This window comes from Myotis davidii, unplaced genomic scaffold, assembly GCF_000327345.1.
Source record: "Myotis davidii unplaced genomic scaffold, ASM32734v1 scaffold478, whole genome shotgun sequence".
NCBI lineage: Eukaryota > Metazoa > Chordata > Mammalia > Chiroptera > Vespertilionidae > Myotis > Myotis davidii.
In genome coordinates, this window is record NW_006289570.1 from 3716304 (window position 1) to 3734305 (window position 18002).

Here is an 18002-nt window from a genome sequence, read left to right on the forward strand (position 1 = left end):
TCCCACCTGCTGGCCGCGGGAGGAACTGCTCAGCACCACCCAGTGTCAAATGGCCGTCGTGCAGGGAGGGGCGGACGGAGGGTGCTGAGCCCCGGACACGCCAGGTGCCAGCAGCGGAGCCCCATCCCGGCCCAAACCCGGTGGAAAGAATCAGAAGCCGGTTGACCGCCTCCGCCTCTGGCAAGGCCCAGGGTTCTGCCGGCGTCTCCACCTGTGGTCCTGCCTCCCTCCTCCCTGGAGCCAGTGAGAAGCTCCTTCCCCGCAGGCTGGGGGAGTCTGGGGGTGCCAGCTGCCCTCTCCTCTCCTGCCTCCTTCCTGCAGAGGGGGCCCCCATCCCTGACCAGATGCCCAGGCACCGGGGAAACGCAGACTTTCCTGTCCCTGCACTGACCGGGGGTTTCACTCACTGCTTGCGCCCAATGGCCAAAGCTGGACAATTCAAGCAACAAAATAATGTGGTTTTGCATTAAACCGAAATTATAAAATAAATATTTATGCCTCCAAACAGATATAATCGATTGAATAAAGAAGGATGGGTGCAGAAACACATCTCCTGAGGACAGAATTCCAAATGGTTCTGCAGCACTCCCTGCCCCCGCTCCTTCCCGCGTGTAGGCTGCACTTGGGGACTTGCTCCCAGAGCACAGCCGGGGAGAAAGTCACTCACAGCACAGAAAGCTGCACCCGCCGCCTCAGCCGAGTGACCCGGGCTAAGGGGCGGTGAGAGACCCTGCCGATGGCCCGGACCTGTGAGGTGCTAGGATGCGAAGGCCACCACTGATTTTTTCAAAATATATTTTATCGATTTTCACAGAGAGGAAGGGAGAGGGATAGAGAGTCAGAAACATCGATGAGAGAGAAACATCCATCAGCTGCCTCCTGCACACCCCCCACTGGGGATGTGCCCACAACCCAGGTACATGCCCTTGACCGGAATCGAACCTGGGACCCCTCAGTCCGCAGGCGACGCTTCATCCACTGAGCCAAACTGGTCAGGGCTACCATTGTGATCTTAAAAACTCATAATACCAGTCTCACCCTGAGAAAAACATCAGACAAACCCAATGGAGGGATAGAGTCTACAAAATACCTGACCAGTACTCCTTGAAGTTACTAAGGACCAAAGGGTCCCAGATTCGATTCCCGGTCAAAGGCACGTGCCTGGGGTAGGAGGTTCAATCCTGGCCCGGGTCAAGGCATGTGTGGGAGATACCAATTGATGTGTGTCGCTCTCACATCGGTGTTTTTCTTTCCCTCTCTCCCTCCCTCCCTCCATCTCTTTCACTCTCTCTAAAAATCAATGGGAAAAATATCCTTGGGTGAGGATTAACCAAAAATAAAAAATAAAAATGCAGTGGTCCATGAATAGACAGATTTGCTGGTACAGAGCAGAAGCCACAAAAGCGTGTATATATATACTGAAGTGTAGTATATGAGAAAATGGCATTTCAGATCTGTGGGATAAGATGAATTATTCAGTAAATGGTGTGAAGACAACTGGGTAACCATCTGGGAAAAGAGGAAGTTGGATCCCTAACATGAAGCCCAGATGGAATCGGATCAAAATGCAAAAACTAAGATCAGGTAAGTATAGAAAGAAGAAATTAAAAGATTACATAAGAAATAATTCAGCAAGGAAAAGGAGAAAGCAGTAACAAAATGGGGAGAAATAATGACAAAGCAGGAAGAAAAGGACCAATAATCACAAAGAAAGATGGCACACCCTGGCAGGTGTGGCTCAGTTGGTTGTCATCCCATGCACCAAGAGGTCGCTGGTTCGATTCCCACTTGGCACATGCAGGGGTTGCAGGCTTGATCCCACACAGGGAGTGTGCAGGAGGCAGCCAATCGATGTTTTCCTCTCTCATTATTGATGTTTCTATCTTTCACTCCCTCTCCCTTTCTCTCTGAAACCAATAAAAATATATTTTTTTTAGGTTAGAAACATATCTTTAAAAAAATATGGTCACAGGTTTGATTCCGGTCAAGGACACATACCTAAGTTGTAGGCTCGATTTGCAGCCCGGATCAGGGTGCATGCGGGAGGCAACCAATTGATGTGATTCTCTCACATAGATGTTTCTCTGTGTGTGTGTCTCTCCCTCGCCCTTCCACTCTCTAAAAATCAATGGAGAAAAAAAATCCTTGGGTGAAGATTAACAAAAGAGAAATGGGCAAAAAATATAAAGATAGCTCATAGAAAAGGATATACAAATGGCTCAAGAACATACAAATGAGCCCTGGCCACACAGCTCAGTTGGTTAGAGCGTGTTCCCAGTACCTCACGGTTGTGGGTTTGATTCCCACTCAGGGCACATACAATAATCAACCGATGAATACATCAAAAAGTGGAACAACAGATCAATGTGTTTCTCTCTCTTTCTCCCTCTTCTTTCTCTAAAATCAATAATAATGATAATTAAGACAATAAAACACGAACAGATGTTAAAACACAGATACACTTTTTCACCACCAGTTTGGCACATATCAATACGCTGAGTGTGTGAGAACACGGGGACAGGCATCCATTGCTGGCTGGGAGAACGTAAGCTGGAGAGTGTTTAGCAACAGCCATTAAAATTACAAACCTTTGACCCAGCGATTTCTTTCGCAGGCACTGATTGCATATGAAAGTGAACATTCTTTGCAGTACCACTTGTACTAGCAACACTACAGACACAACTCAACAGACATCTCGGGGGCCCTGGTTCCTGGTGGTACCTCCACTCACTGGAAAGCCATCCACTGTTATAAAAAGGCACTAGGACTCTCTGTGATGGACTGATAATGGAATTCTCCAAGATATAAGGTGCAGAACGGGTGTATTCCATGCTAGCACTTGTGTACAAAAAAGGGGGGGAGACCATGTTAGACACCATTGGATCTCCTTGGAAGGTAACATTGATTTCTTTGGGGAGGGATAGAGAAAATTTTTTTCACTTCTATCCTTTAAGTCATGTGAGTGAATTACCTCTGCAAAACAAGAACTAAAATAGAGAATGTAAAATGCTTACACGCTCTGGCCCAGTCACTCGGGTTAGATTCTGCAGCTCCAACAAGGATGTCTGTAGATGTTCGATGCACCGTTGCTGGGACAGGCAGCAGATGGAAACAGCCTGAGTGTCTGCCAGCTGGCACCGGCTAACGGCAGCCGTCCACACAGGGAGTACTGCAGTGGGTCCATTTGGACAATTAGGTAAGAAAAGCAGTGCAGGTAGTATCTGGAGTGTGCTCCCACTTGTTTATAAATAACCCGTGGATTTGCTTTCTTACGTGCACAGAATATTCCTGGAAGAAACCCAAAATCTAGCAGGGAAGGCTGCCTCTGGGAAGGGGAACTAAGAACGAGGGGAGGGTGGGAGGGAGACCTCAATCCTCTGTGTGGCTGATCTTACCATGGTCCAGAATCACTCCGTCAAATAACAAAAACATTTGAATAATAAAGAATTATTTAAAAACAACAAAAACAGCAAACCATTAGTAAGATTAAAAAATGTAAAATGAGCCCGGCTAGCATGGCTCAGTGACTGAGCATCATGACTGAGCATGAACCAGGAGGTCACAGTTCAATTCCAGGTTGCAGGCTGTTCCCAGTTGCGGGGAGGGGGGGGGCCTGCAGGAGGCAGCTGATCAATGATTCTCTCTCATCATGAATGTTTCTATATCTCTCTCTCCCTTCCTCTCTGAAATCAATAAAATATATATAAAGTAAAATGAGGTCATGCCACAGGCCTTAGTAAGTGGCTGGCAGACGGGCTGTTGAATTCCTCAACTGGCTGGGAAGGCCCAGGATGCCAAGGCCCCTGAGAGGTGTCAGGCTGAGAGTGGGGAGGCCTGAGCACATCACGACGGGGAGTGCCAGGGGTGGGGGAAGGAGGCACGTGATGGGTCCTCACCGAGGGGAGGGAGGGACTGACCAAGCTGAAGGCATGGGTTGGATATTCCTAAGGCACTTTTCCTAGAGCCTGGGCCTCCTGTTTTCCTGATGCAGTGATGTGGGGAACTGTCTCGGTTTCTCTCTGAGTATGTTCAGATGGCTAGGTCCCATCCTGCCAGGCACTGTGTGCATGGGAGAGGGCAAAATCACGGCAAGGTCCTGCCCACAACTGCCCGAGACCCGGCCACAGCTTGTTAGGAAGGCAAATTCAAGATGTCCGGTGACAGTGCAAGGTCCTCTGTCCAACCAGGCCAGCCTCTCCCCGGCTCTCCTCCTCACCCCAGGGGCTCAGTCCTGGGCCTCGTTCCCCATCGTCCCCCACTGAAGACAGCTACCCTACATTCAACTCTTTGGCACTGGAGCGGTGTGAACAGAAGCTCTGAGGTCCCTGATGGCTGAGCCAGCCGTGCACTCACAGGGGGTTGGGGTGGACGTCGGGCCCCCAGTGGGGCAGGAGCAGCAGGCCACCGGCAGGCAGGGTAACAGCCTCTCTCTCCCCCAGGGCTCAAAACCCTGCCCTCGCCCACAGCCCGGGTATCCAGGGCCTTCTGAGCCTGGGGACTTTCCGGTGAGGTGGAGCTAGGGTTGTGCAATCACGGACCTAGGCTCTGCGTCCCTAGCACAGCATGACAATACCCAGGGGTCGGAGGTGGGACAGTGGAGGGCCAGGTGTCCCTGCCAATGCCTGGTCCCCGGGCAGCTGGGAAGGCAGCCATGGTCAGAGGTGGGCAGGCTGCAGGAAGTGGCTGGGGCTGGAAAGGCAAGGTCCGGCTGCTTCTCCCTCAGAAGCAGGCTGAATGCCCACCAGCCACGAGGCCCTGAGAACCTGGAGCAGCTCTGCCGTCAACGCCCTGCCCAGGGTCTGGCTGCCCTCCCCTGAAAGCTAGGCCAATGCCAGGCCCAGGGCCAATGGAGCACCCTGGTAGCAGCTGTCAGCTCAGCTCCCACACTCAGCCAGCTGCAGCTGCAAGGTGGGGACAGCGTGCCCAGACAGGCCTGGTGCGCAGCCTGCCCGCCAGAGCCGTCTCCTGCAGCCACTCCCAGGAGCCTCCCTGATGGCAGGGAGCTGAGGGAAACCAAACCATGTCAGCCCTCTTGGCCACCATCAAAAGGCCAGACGGTATCTGCTCGGGTAGGATTGAAATCAAGGGTGGGAGAGGTGCCAGGGAGACCAGCAGGACCCAGAAGTCAGTGTTTAAGGACAGGGTGGAGGGAGACAGTCCTGAGTGCCAGGGAGGAGCTGGGCACAGAGAAACACAGTCCTGAGTGCCAGGGGAGGAGCTGGGCACAGAGCTCAGCACGTAACCCTGGACCCCAAGGGACCCACACCCCGACCGGAAGGGCATCAGGTAGGACCTGACACACTGGCCAGGGACATGCTTGATGTCATCATTTTTATTCACTTTCTCTTTCTGAAAATAAGAGTAAACATACAATATATAGTCTCTATCTATATATATTAGATATAGTTACTGCAGGGCTCAGAAAATCATCCTCAGCCAGCGTTCAATTCTGACATTTGGGGGAAAGGGAAAGAAGTGCCGTGATTGCCAAAAGCAGACTCTTTATTATCAAACAGCAGTGACACTGGGAGGCCAGGAGGAGGGTAGCAGACGTGAAGGAGAAACGCTGGACAGGAGGTGCCCCGCTTACCATGTCCCCCTCCCTCTGCCCCCTCGGCTCTGGGAGCCCCGGGGACACTGAGGAACGCACCACAGGCAGTGACCGCCCTCAGGACAGAGAGGCCGAGTGGGGGTGGGAGGGGTGTGTGCAACTGCCAAGGGAGCAGGGGCCTGGGCAGGGCTCTGGCCGTCTGCCTGGTCTCCCCATGCTGGTCAGCTCTTGGGAGGCTGTGGCCCATCAGGCATGACTTCTGGGCCTCGGCTGGATGGACGCAGGGAGAGAGTTTGGGGTGGGGAGGAGGTGCAGATCATGGGAACCCCTGATTGACAAAGCAGCCTCCTGGTACTCAGGGGACCCTTCCTGCACACCAGGACAGCCTGGGAGGCCCGTCTCACTGGAGTGGGCAGTGGGGGAGGGTCGCTACCACCAACCCAGGAGAGACGGGGGCAGGGTGCCTCCTGGGCTGGGAGCCTGAGGAGGGAACTTCGCACTTGCCCTCAGGCACCGGGAAAGGAAGAGAACTCTGGGTCTCCCTGTTCAGCCTCGGTGACCGCTCTGGCTCTGTCTCCTTTGGTCTCCTCCTCACTGACCCTAAATGTCAGCAGCAATGGAAGAGGGGTCCTCCAAGCCTGGGAGAAACTGAGATTTCGCTCCAGGAGGGGTGCCACCCTGCCCTGAGGACCCAAGCGGGCCCTGCAGTCAGGACCAGGAAGCCCTGTGGGTGGCCAGGAGCCTTGCCAGGCCCCTCCTGGAAGGAGTGACTGTCACCCCACAGGGGGCTCCTCCATGGGCTGGCAAAAGGCTGGGGTGGGCCCTGGTCAGGGCCTCAGTTCTTGAGGATGGTCTCGTAGGCCTGGTACACGTGCTGGGACACCTCGGGTGCTCGACACTTCAAGGACAGCTGCAGGGGAGAGAAGGCCGCACTCACTCTGGGCTCCTCTCCGGGGCTGTCATTTACTAGGCTGGGAGGGAACACGTGGGAGGACAGACAGGGTGGGGGCCAGATGGAGGTGTGGTGTGCACACGTGGCTTGCTGGCAGCAGCGTGGCTGGGCAGCTGTGTGGTGAAGGAGAGGGGGCGGCCGCCGCAGCCAGCCGGGTGTGGACCAAATATACTTGCAGCCCACACACCTGCTGTCTGTCAGCCACGGGCCCTATGGCAAGCAGCGTGAATCAGGAGCCGGAGGCTGTGAGGGAGACCCAGCCCCCACCCTGCAGAGCTGCCTGGCTCCCACAGCCATGGGGACTGAGGTCCCTGGGGAGGTACTGGGGGGGCAGGGAGGGAGCAGGCTTCTGCTCTGAGAGATGGTGGGGCGCTGGGGGTTCTTCCTGATTTCTTGCACAGAGACTTGGCCTCAGCTCTAACTGCAACAGGAGCTGGAGAGCACAGGTAGAGGAGCGACAAGTGCCACCACCCCTTCTGCCAAAATTGCTTCTCTGAAGGGTGCAATTAGGAAGGGGGAGGGCAGGTGGCACCAGAAACCAGCAGCAGTGGCCCCAAGGGGCAGTCTCCTCTAAGGGCTCTGTGCACACTGTGTGTGCTGGGAAGTGGGGTACCAGCTCCTCAGAGGGGGCCACCTGGTTGGGAAGCAGCGGGGTGTCAGCAGAGGGCAGCTAGCTCTCCTGCCTGCAGCGTGGATGGGGACCAGCAGAGTGCAGAGGCCAGGAGAGCCGGGGGTGCATTGGAGCCAAGCCAGGAGGCGGGGTGTGCAAGGTGTGGCTGGGGAGGACGGAGGGGAAAGAGGAAGAGAAAAGCAATCCGCTAACCTCCAAGTCCTGCACCACGGGCATCAGCAGGGAAGGTGGACATGCAGCAACCAAACAGAGGGAGACGGAAATTACCATCACTGAAGCCACCACTGCAGCCTTCACCCAACCACAGAGCCAAGGCCGCCAGCGGGGCCCGGGGAGCAGTGTCTGGAGGCCATGCCTGCCAGAGACTTGGGTGCAGGAGAGAAGCAAAGCCCGGTGCTCTTTGGGGCCTAGACCAGCAGCCCGGTGTCCCGGACACCCACGCACCACACAGAAGCCATGTCCTGACGGGTCTGACTCAAAGGCTGGGAAGGACAAGCTGCTCGGAATCACCATCCTTGCAGGCGGGCCCTCAGGCAGGCCACTGTGCCACCTCATAGGGCCCAACTGTACAGAATCGTCTAGTCCAAATCACCGTCCTGAGACCCAGCTTGGTGTCTTATTTGGGTAACTTGATGGGACTGAGTTGAAAGCTTTCTAAGATCCTTTAGGGACAGAATTCTGATGCCCATTCACATCAGCCTCAAAGGCACTCTAGCCTAGCTGGGCTAGTGTCCTCCATCAGAGCTGCCCCAGGGCCTGGGGGTGGGCAAGAGAGGCTGCCCAGGACAGAGGCCCCAGGCTGGCAGGGCGGGAGTGGGGGCCCTCACCATGAAGTTGGGGTTGCCCGGCTGGATGCGCAGCTCCGCCAGCACCCAGATGCCATTGGTCAGCTTCAGGGACTGGTAGAGCATGTCCTGACCCTCCACGTTCCTCTTGGCGACTGTGAAGATGTTGCTACTCTGCAGCCTGCTGCTTACGGCCTCTGGGGGTCAGAAGGCCCCCCAGTCAGTGATGGGAGAGAGATTGGGTGTAGGTGAGGGGCAGTGTGGACGGGTGGGGGGGTGCTCAGGAGTCCTACCTGCACTGAGGGGACAGTCTCTGATCTGGAACTGGGCTTCGTTCTCATTGGGAATGTCCTTCCATGTGGCCAGGAAAATCTGCCGGTCTGGGAGGAAGGGGGAGAGAAGACGGACCTTGGTAACTCATGGCCCCGGGCAGTAACACTGAGCAGGAAAGGGGTCTGCCTTGAAACAGGACAGGCATGAACTTTGCCACAGCAGCTCCTGCCTCCTGAGCAAACCCTCCGCCCATGCTGTTCCCAAAGACCCCGGGCTTCCTGCCTCAGGGCCTTAGCTCTCCCCCCAGCACCCACATATGCCTCCTCCCGCTCTGGCCCCGAGCAGCCTGCTCCTTAGTCAGCCTGTGTTACAGGACTTCTGTGGTGACTGAGACATGAGGGGGCAAAGTGCTCCACGCAGCGCTGAGCTGGAAGTGAGTCCTCTGGGCCCTGGGATGAGTCGCTCAGGGGTTCCAGCCAGGGCAGAGGAGATGGGCATCAGATGTGAGGCATGGCCTGGGCTCCCTGCCTCGAGGGCCCAGGGCACAACCTCTACAGGGGTGGGCAAACTTTTTGACTCGAGGGACACAATGGGTTCTTAAACTGGACCGGAGGGCCGGAACAAAAGCATGGATGGAGTGTTTGTGTGAACTAATGCATGTTAACCCTGCTGCTGGTGAAGGAGCGGAGGGGAGAGCAAGGGAACCCTCCGCTCTTTCGGCTCCGCGGGCGGATAGAACAGCCGAACGGGCCGGATCCGGCATGCGGGCTGTAGTTTGCCCACGGCTGTGTCTAGAGGCCAAAGGCAAGGTGGAAGGGCAGAGCTAGAAAACCGAGGAGTGACATGGTTCCTGCGCGGCATGCCCCCTGGTGGCCACAGTTGGTCTGACAAGACCCTGGCGGCCCCCATGGAAGTGTGCCCCTCAGTGCAGGCTCAGCAGAGAAGCTGGTGCTGCTGTGGGGCAACCCATCCATCTATTCCAGGAGCCCACGGCCGACTTCACGACTCACCCATCTTCCCGTCCTCCACAAAGAGAATGTGCAGTGGGTACAAGGTGCTGAAGTAGAAGACATCAATGTTGTTCTTCACAGCCACCTGGGAACAGGGGGCCCAGGTCGGTCTCTGAGGCCTGGCCCCCACCTCTGAGGCCCAGGAAGGGCCCACGCCCTGTGCCCCAGACCTGATCAGATTCCCTCACAGGCCTTCCCTGGGAGCCCTGCCCTTTGTCCCCTCTGCTCAGGCCTCCTGGGCACATGTGTGGCCAAGAGCAGGGCTCCACACACACAGCACAGGCCCAGACGGACCCACCAGGCTCCCCCTGGGGTGGGTGCGGGTAAAGATGAGGGGCGTGGTCCCGCCGGACACACCTGGAGGTTGTTCAGAGGCTCCATCTTCATGACTGAGCCCACCGTGTTGAGAGGCAGGGAGATCTCCACGGTCTGGTTGGGGCTGAGTGGCGCATGGACCTGGAGGGGAGCAGCGGGGGCCAGACCAAAGCTGTGGAGAGAGAAGTCCCCGTAAGGACGGCAGGGGAGCAGGTGCTGACACATGGGCTCCTCCAGCCCCAGAGCTGAGGCACCGGTTGGCAAGAAGCCTCTCCTGCAAGCCGGCCTCACGCCAGGCCCAGGCCCAAGCCAGAAAGACCGACTTCTGACCCTGACCCTCCAGCCCGCAATGGCCTGGCGGACAGGAGGACAGAGTGTCAGGCGGCTGCAGGCTTGAGCCCATCTCTGCTCCTCTTTGTCCTCTGGGCGAGGCACTGGGCAAACGCAGGTAAGCACAGCCTCGCCCTGCCCCTCAGAGCGCTCCATCTGACACTTGGGTCTGTGCGCTTCTTCAAACCTGAAAACTCCGCGCCTGCCCAGGTTGCTGCTGCCCATTCCCATCTCCCAGGAGGGAGCGGACCATCCCAAGTGACACACAGGAAAGGCCTGCTTCTAGATAAAGCAGCACAGGGGCCCATCAGGAGGACCCCAGGCGTGTGAGTCACCCCAGCCACAGGCTCTGGGAAGATATGTACAGTTATGATGGGCACCATGAACTGAGCATTTGGAATTACACCAATTCCTATCCTCATAAGAAGAATGACAGGTACATAGTCTCCCAGCTTCAGGGACACACAGATTCAGGGAGGGTGAGTGGCTCTGCCGGAGACAGAGCAGGAGATGACGGGGAACCTCAGGCCCTGGTGCTGGCCCGGCACTCCGGGCTCCACCACAGCTGCTGCGTGACCTGCTGAGCCCAGGCCATCACCTGCTCACAGAAGATGGCACTGACCTCCCTGGGCTGCCAGGTGGCTCCAGGGAGACTATACTTGGAAAGCTCTTGGCATAGGGCCTAGAACTTAGGAAGCTCTCAACACAGTAAGTTTGTTATGAGTGATCACAGGACCAGCCCTTGGAGCCTGGAGTGTCTGTGGCCTCCAGGGTCACGTGAGGGTCAGTGGGAGAGCAGCTGCCACCCTCCCTGGTCTGACAGAGGGCCAGGACCCACTGGCCCGAAGGCTCTCCCTGAGGAAGCAGCCCCTTCAGTCAACTTCTTAGAGGCTCAGTTTGCTCATCACTGGAGCCACTCAGGAAGAAGGATCATCAGGAGAGGCTGCTCAGTTCCCCGGGGCTTGGGCCTCGCCGGCCCGGTGCGTGAAGACCCTCACGGTGCCAGACGGCAGACTCACCCCCGACCCCCATGCAGGGGACCTGCTGGGGATGAGGAGCCTGGAGCAGCCGCCACTCCCCATCAGCCTTCTTAGAGCTGGGAGCGATTCAGGGCTGGGAAGGAGGCCCCAGCTCCTGTTAAGTGGGGTGTTGCCAAAGGCAGGCTCCTCGGCTGGAGCTGGATTTGTCAGTGAAACACCTCTGGGCAGGGGAGAAAGGCAGTCGAAGGGGAGAAACCCTACCCCCTGGCCCAGTACTTCGAAGTCCACATTAAGAGGTCACCGGGGGAGAAATTAGTTTTGGTCTGAAGTTTGGTTGTGAGGAACACCCACCCTCACCAGGAAAAAGGCCCAGGCCCCTGCAGCCTCAGCTCAGACCTGCAGCCACCACAGGGCACTCAGCAGGTGGCCGTGGGGTGCTCACCTGTTGCGGTTGAACTGGATGGCGAAGTCGGTCATGACCTGCAGGGCCTTGTTGGTCAGCTGCAGGTCCATGGAGATGGAGCCCACCTGGCGGGTGAAGGTGCCCAAGATCTCCAACCCCTTGGCTTTCATGGCGGGGAGCCAGATCTGCAGGGAAGACGGTGGGGAGGGGCTGCAGTTCTCCATGTCCCCAAAGCTCAACAGCCTCCCCAAGTCCTTCCGCTCTCTCTCCTGCAGGGGCCTCCCTGCCTTTACCACCAGGGGATGACAATGTGCATCTCTGCAGGAGAACAGCCCTGCAGGGCCACCAGGGCCACCGGGGCCACCATCACTGGAGCAGCTCGGGTAGGGAAGTGCTTAGTGTGCCCAAAGGCTGGCCCAGATACTCAGAGGTCAATGAAGGAACACTCAGGAAGGAGGCCGAGGAAGGCGAGGACAGCCTCCTGAGGAGCCAAGGAGAGCTGAGGCCCAGAGCCCAAGGCCATCCTGGGCCTCCGCCAGGGCCGTGGGCCTCCCTGGCCGTCACAGCCTGTCCTCTCCACAGAGGCAGGGCTGGCCTTTAATTGCGGAAACTGGTCTAAGGACAGTACCTAAGGGCCCCTTGCTGGCAGGCCCCCTGCTGTTTGGCTGCCCTTGTCATCCTGGTCTCAAGTGTAAGAGCTGCCTCTTCTGAGAAGCCTGTTCCCTGGGTCCTTCCCTAGTGGTACAGGGAGTGTTTGTTGAGCAAAGAGCTTGAATTAAAGTCCTGCCCATCTGCTGGTGTCACCCTGTGGACATGCAAGTGCCTCTCAGGCCGTCATCTCACTCAGATGGCACCCAGCAGTGGCAAAAGGCTCAGGCCCTCCTGGACAGCTTCCCCAACATGTCCTGTTAGCAAACGTCCGTCATCTCTCCAGTTGCCAATCCAGGCACCTCAGAGCCATCTGGGCAGTAGCCCTCAGCCCACTCTGGCCCTATGCCAGGCACCTCTTGGTTCTTGGGTCAACGCTCAACCTGGGCTTATTGATTATTTTTTAAATTACAGGTGTAGGTAGGTGCACAGTCCACAGATCTCATTTAAGGACAGGAGAGGAAGGGGGCATTATAAAATGTCTATTATCAATGAGAGGCACTGGGCTGGACAGCACTGAGAAGGCACTGGACAGCACTGCTCCAAGTAGATGGGACTTGTGCTAGTTCCCTGGAGGATGCCGGCTCTCCCGCACCTCCAGGCTTTCCCGCAGGCTGGCGCCCTCTCCCCACGCTGCCTGGATAACTCTGACTTGATCTGCAGGCCTGAGCGCCAGCTTCCCTCTGGGATGCCTTTCCCTGCCACCCCCATGCCTGACTCAGCACCTCTTCCCTGTGCTCCCACAGCGCCCAGCTGCCCTGGGCATGGTGCTGGCAAACTGTGGCTCCCGGAACCCGCCCCGCTGGCCTGAGCAGATTCCGTGGAATGAGCCATTTTAGGAGCTCGCACATCAGTCTCTAACTTCTCTCCGCTCTTGCCACGAGAGGAGGCATGGTACTTACTGCTTTGGGGGCCACATATGATCCGGACAGGGTGCCCACGCCACTGGTCAGGTCAAAGAGATCACTCAGGCCACTGCCCATGGGTGCGCCTAGGTTAGCTGGCACTGTTGCTGCTGGAGGTGTCACGAAGTTGGGGCCCCCGATCTGGAAAGGAAAGAGAAGGGGTCAGTGGCAGGTACTGGAGGAAGGGTCATCAGGGGCCTGGGATGAGTGTAGCCACCTGGCTCTTTAGAAAATAGGGTGGGCGGGCCAGGAGGGGGTCCCACAAGGCTTCTGTGACATCAACTCTAAGTTGCAGAAACAAGAGTGAGTGAGGTGGGTGGAGAAGAGAGGCCGAGCTCTCCTGTGCCCTGCAAATCTCAAGCCTTAGGGGTGATCTCTAGGAAAGCTGGGGACACTTGTAAACACTCAGTCACCGATAAAAGGGGCGCCAGAGGCACATGCTGTGGGAGGGCTGTGCTAAGGAGACGGGAGTGCGCCCTCCAAGATACCAGCGAGGGCCATGGGGACAGAGAGGGCCAGCGAGCCTCAGGATGACCAGGCAAACTGTCACTGGGTAGTGAGGACGGGATGAGGAATTCATGGTTTTGGGGGCCCAGTGGCAGGGGGACTGCCAGGACAGAGGCTGCCAGGACACTAGACAGAGGCCAGGGCTCAGCACGGACGGCCTGCTTTGACATCATCTGCCTCTTGGGATGTCAGGCCAGCGCTCTCAGGAGGAGCAGGGACGAAGGCTTGGTGACGCAAGGGTTGAACCGTACCCCTTCAGGCTCATCCCCCATCTCCAAGCAGAAGCAGGCAGGGTGAAGAGAACAGGCAGCCACATGCAGAGAGAAAAGCCAGGAAGGAAGACATACAGAGAGACGAGGTGAGGGGTGGGGCGGGTAGAAAGAAGGAAAGAGAGAAAAGATTAGTTACTGCTGCCCCATCCAAGATAAGTCTGGTGCAAGGCTGTGCCAGGACTAGGAGGGGCCTAGACTGTTTCTATGATGAGCACTAGCCCCCGGGTCTGACCCGACCACCCACATCCTGTGCCGCAGCCTTGGGATCTGAGCCAGCATGACTAAGTGACACAGGTTCTGCTGCCCGCTCTACTGTCTCTACCAGCTCCTGAAGAAGTTCCAGGGAGATCCCAGGCCAGTCTCACACCACCTTCCTACAGGGGAGCAGAACTGTCGCTGTTTCTCAGGCCCGCTGGGCTGCTGCCGCAGCTGGTGCAGGGTTTGGGGTACATGGACACAGATCTGGCTCCTTCAGCCTTACAGGGCCAAGGTGCCTGCAGGGTCAGGCTCGGGGGAAGGGACTAGGACTGGCCTAGCCTGCCCCAGGTCTCTTGGGGCTCAGTGGCAGGACCAGAGGCTAAGTCCTGTGTCTGCCATTTAGCAGCTGTGCTCTCTTGGAGGGAAAGTCTCCTGACGTCTTTAGCCCCAGTTTTCTTACCTACACGTAGGGAGCTACATCATCACCTTCACGGGCAGTGGTGCCTGGCACACAGGGCGTTCAGTGATTGCTCCTCGGAAGACCATTACCAATGGCATCTAGAGGGGTTCCCAGGACATACCAGGCTGTCAAGGCCGCCACCGAGAAGGTCCACAGCTCCCATTTGCACTGAGGAGGTGGTCAGGGGTGGGCCGCTCACTGGGGGGCCGAGGTCCAGGTTGAGGAGGTCACCCAGCAGGTCCCCCTGGGCGGGAATGACATCTGGCTGCTCACCAGAGGGCGCTCCAGCAGGGGCTGTCTCAGGGCTCTCTGTGCTCTCACTCCTTTGGGGACGCAGGAGGGAGAGGATCAGAAGGGTTGGGGGCAGACGGTCTCAGGGAGGTCAGAGTCCCCAATCTCCAGGATCCTCCCCCAGGACAGGCCCTGGGTCTCCTCACTGTCCCTTAGGGGTGTCCATATGCCTCCTCTTCCTCCCATTCCCCTGCCTGTCCATTTCTCAGCTGTCTAAGCAATGCAGCCTCACGGGGAGGAGAATGGTATTTCCACCACTCCGCCCACTCTACAGAGAAGACTGGATGCCAGTCCCCAGGCCAAACCACCTGGAGCGGCAGAGGAGGAAGGCGAGAACAGTGCTCTGGAGTCAGAATCGTCTGAGCCCAGCTCCTGGCTGTGGGATGCTGCACCAGGCACGCCCACTCTCCATGCCCACTGTCCTCGCCTGTTAAATGGGGCACCTCTCAGATCTGTTGTAAGGATCAAACGACGTCACCTAGTCAACACCTGGTGTGTAGTCGGCATTCGGTAAGAGTTGCTGGAATTATACTTTCTCTCAGACTCGGGCCTGAGCACCTGTGCTACTGAACTGAGAAACCAGGGGGAGGCTCCGCCCAGCAACTGGCCCACGTCACTCACGAGGCGGTGCGGGGCGGCAGGCTCTTGTGCACCACGCCCCGGCCCCCCTCCACGAAGGCGCTGGGTGGCTTGTGGTAGACGGAAGCCAGCGTGCCGATGTAGCAGATGAGCTCGTCCAGCAGCGTGGGCTCGATGAGGTCTGTCTCTTCTGAGATGAGCGGCTTCTCGGCCAACACCACCTCCTTGGCTGCCACTGGGTCTGTGGAGAGCAGGCGCCAGTAGATGTAGCCCCGGTCCCGCAGGTCTGGGTTGTCTGAGTCCTGGGGGCATGAGGAGAAGCTTGTGAAACTCAGAGCACAGCAACCGGGAAAGGGGAAGTTTAAATGGACACGGCCCAGCACCCTGCCCCCCAGCTTTCCACTCCTGCCCACCCTAGGAGGCCATGCCCACTCCTATCTCCATTCCCCACTCCCATCCATTGCAGGCTGCCCTCCCTGCCTGCATATAAACCCTCTGGTTCTCATGACTTCCCTCTCCCTGCTCATTTACAGTCTGTCTCAACTTCACTACCTGACCCCATTCCATCTTTTTTGTTGATGACTGAGCCAAACCCACGACGGTGCCAGTCTTAGGGGCAGGACCACCCAGGTCTGGCTGCTTGGACTGAAGCAGGGAGGCTGGGGCACCCACCTGAGTGGCCAAGCTGAGGACCTGCTGCACCAGCTCCTGGGTCTCCGTTGGCTTCTTCAGAAAGAGTTTCACTATGGCTGTCAGCAGCTGTAGCTGGACCTGCAGGGAGACAGAAATGACAAGGGAAAAGGGGCTTCATATGGGACAGTAAGAAACCCAAAGAAGGCCTTGAAGAGGGAAAGGGTGCTGACGGCCCTGGAAGCAGAGACTAGCTTTCCCGGGTTTGGGGGTGGCCGTAGAACACACTAAGGTGAGCAGAGGGTGTTGGCAGTGCTGGGCAGCCAAGACCACTCAGGAAGCAGTGGCCACTGTACTATTTGGCAACCCCAGGCTGGCCAGGGGATGCTGCCCTGCCCGAGGGCCCAGACCATTCAGGACTCTAGGCCTCGTGGTGCCTCAAGGAACTCACAGCTTAAAAAGGCAACATGTGTAGCTGGGATGCTTCTTAAAGGGACCACCTGCCAATAACAGAGATGCTGCCACTGAGGCCCAGGGCACCAGGCCAGTTGGGCCCCAGAGCCAACCTGCTGTTGAGGAGCTGTGCTTCCACCAGATGGTGGGCCATCCCTGCCCAGCCCTCGCTCACCTCCGCCTCTTACCTGGCTGCTGCCTTCCCCTGAACTTGCCTCCTGCTGCCGGCAACCTGGCCAATCCCTCCTCAGCCCCTTGGATCTCACGCTGCCCCAGCCCCCACCCCGCTTCTGTAGCTTCCTGACACTCTCATAGCATCGACCCACAGGCTGGAAATGCCGTCCCCTGGAGAGAGTCCTTGAGAGCGGGCAGATCATGTCTGTCACAGTTGTATCCCTGGTTACTGTGCAATCTAGTGCCCAGTGCATAGCGGGCACTAAGGAAAAACATGCTGACTGAAGAGACAATTCTCTGCACATCTCATTTTTGTCAGTCCTGGGACAAGAAGGCAGCCTGAGGGCTCTTGAGCCAGGGTTCTGCCAAAGACAGGCCTGAGCCCTGTCAGGCAGGAGGGCACCTATAAAAACAAAAGGCTAATTACACTGGTACATAGGGGAGCAGCAGTAGCAGGGGGAGGGCATGTGGTCTGTTTGTGGGATTAGATGAACCAGAGTCCTGGCGATTTGGTTACACGTGGGTCAATGGCAGAGGAGCAGGGGGCGGCCCTGGGACTGGCCTCCAGCCCTGGCTCTAACCCCTTGGCTGGCAGTGCAGCCAAAGCCACTCACCCTGTCAGTGAGGGAAAGCCAGTGAGGGAGAAGCGTGGCCTACTTCTCAGGGTTCTTGGGAGCTCTGAAGTCTAGCAGCTGCCTTGGAGCTAGAGTTAGATAAACACCTCAACGGAACTCTGGCTCTATCACTTCCCCGCTGGGTGACCCTGTACAAGTCAGTTCACTTCTCGGAGTGTGTTTCCTCAGCTATAAAATGGGCATATACCTCATAGGATTAATGGAAGAGTCAATATGACAACAAATGTAAAGAACCTACTGCGTATTCTGTTCAAGACACAACAGCTGTCATCATCCTCATCAATATCAGCATGGCCACCACTCAGGGACTCTTTTACCAAGTTCCCCCCAGCCCCGGTCAGCTGGCTGCCTGGAATCGTTCCTCATTGCCTGGTGTGCTATGCTGGCTGGCAGCTCTGGCCGCAAGTCAACTCCTCCCAGCCCCTACCAGCAGCCTTCCTGCAATGACGCCATCCAGATAGGGGCCAGACGTAAGCTGGGATGATGACGCACCACCCTGGCTAACACTTTCTGAGCTTCCCATCCATGGCTGGAAAGGCCAATGAGCCTAGGGCAAGGAGCTCAAACAGACAATCTAAAATAAGTTCCCGCCCTGGCTGGTATGGCTCAGTTGGTTGAGTGTCACTCCGTGCATCAAAAGGTCAGGGTGCACGCTGGAGGCACTGATTAATGTTTCCCTCTCACATCGATGTTTCCCTCTCTCTCCTGTCTCTCTAAAATACAAATTAATTTTTTAAAAAATATATTTTATTGATTTTTTACAGAGAGGAAGGGAGAGAGATAGTCAGAAACATCGATGGGAGAGAAACATCGATCAGCCACCTCCTGCACATCTCCCACTGGGGATGTGCCCACAACCCAGATACATGCCCTTGACCGGAATCGACCCCGGGACCCTTCAGTCCGCAGGCCGACGCTCTATCCACTGAGCCAAACCGGTTTCGGCTACAAATTTATTTTAAAAAAAGATAAAATACATTGCCAAACTGCAAAATACCAAACAAGTATTCTTATAAAAGC

The 18002-nt window shown here is 56.9% G+C and overlaps 1 protein-coding gene across 7 annotated transcripts in view; it reads right to left on the bottom strand.

The window, feature by feature from the left end:
• Positions 1-5312: 5312 nt before the first annotated feature.
• AP1B1 (adaptor related protein complex 1 beta 1 subunit) overlaps positions 5313-18002 on the bottom strand; it is a 42608-nt gene continuing 29918 nt past the window's right edge. For 4 of the 7 annotated variants that reach the window (XM_006762057.2, XM_015562875.1, XM_015562876.1 and 1 more), the window contains exons 12-23: positions 15763-15861; positions 15133-15392; positions 14342-14543; positions 13542-13562; positions 12781-12924; positions 11270-11415; positions 9560-9689; positions 9203-9287; positions 8213-8299; positions 7962-8116; positions 7327-7335; positions 5313-6461 (exon numbers count right to left, since the gene is read on the bottom strand). In XM_006762057.2, coding sequence (XP_006762120.1) covers positions 6387-6461; positions 7327-7335; positions 7962-8116; positions 8213-8299; positions 9203-9287; positions 9560-9689; positions 11270-11415; positions 12781-12924; positions 13542-13562; positions 14342-14543; positions 15133-15392; positions 15763-15861 — 1413 coding nt within the window. In that variant the 3' untranslated portion in view covers positions 5313-6386. The remainder of the gene's footprint in view (positions 6462-7326; positions 7336-7961; positions 8117-8212; positions 8300-9202; positions 9288-9559; positions 9690-11269; positions 11416-12780; positions 12925-13541; positions 13563-14341; positions 14544-15132; positions 15393-15762; positions 15862-18002) is intronic. The other 3 variants (XM_006762059.2, XM_006762058.2, XM_006762060.2) reach the window with 3 other exon arrangements.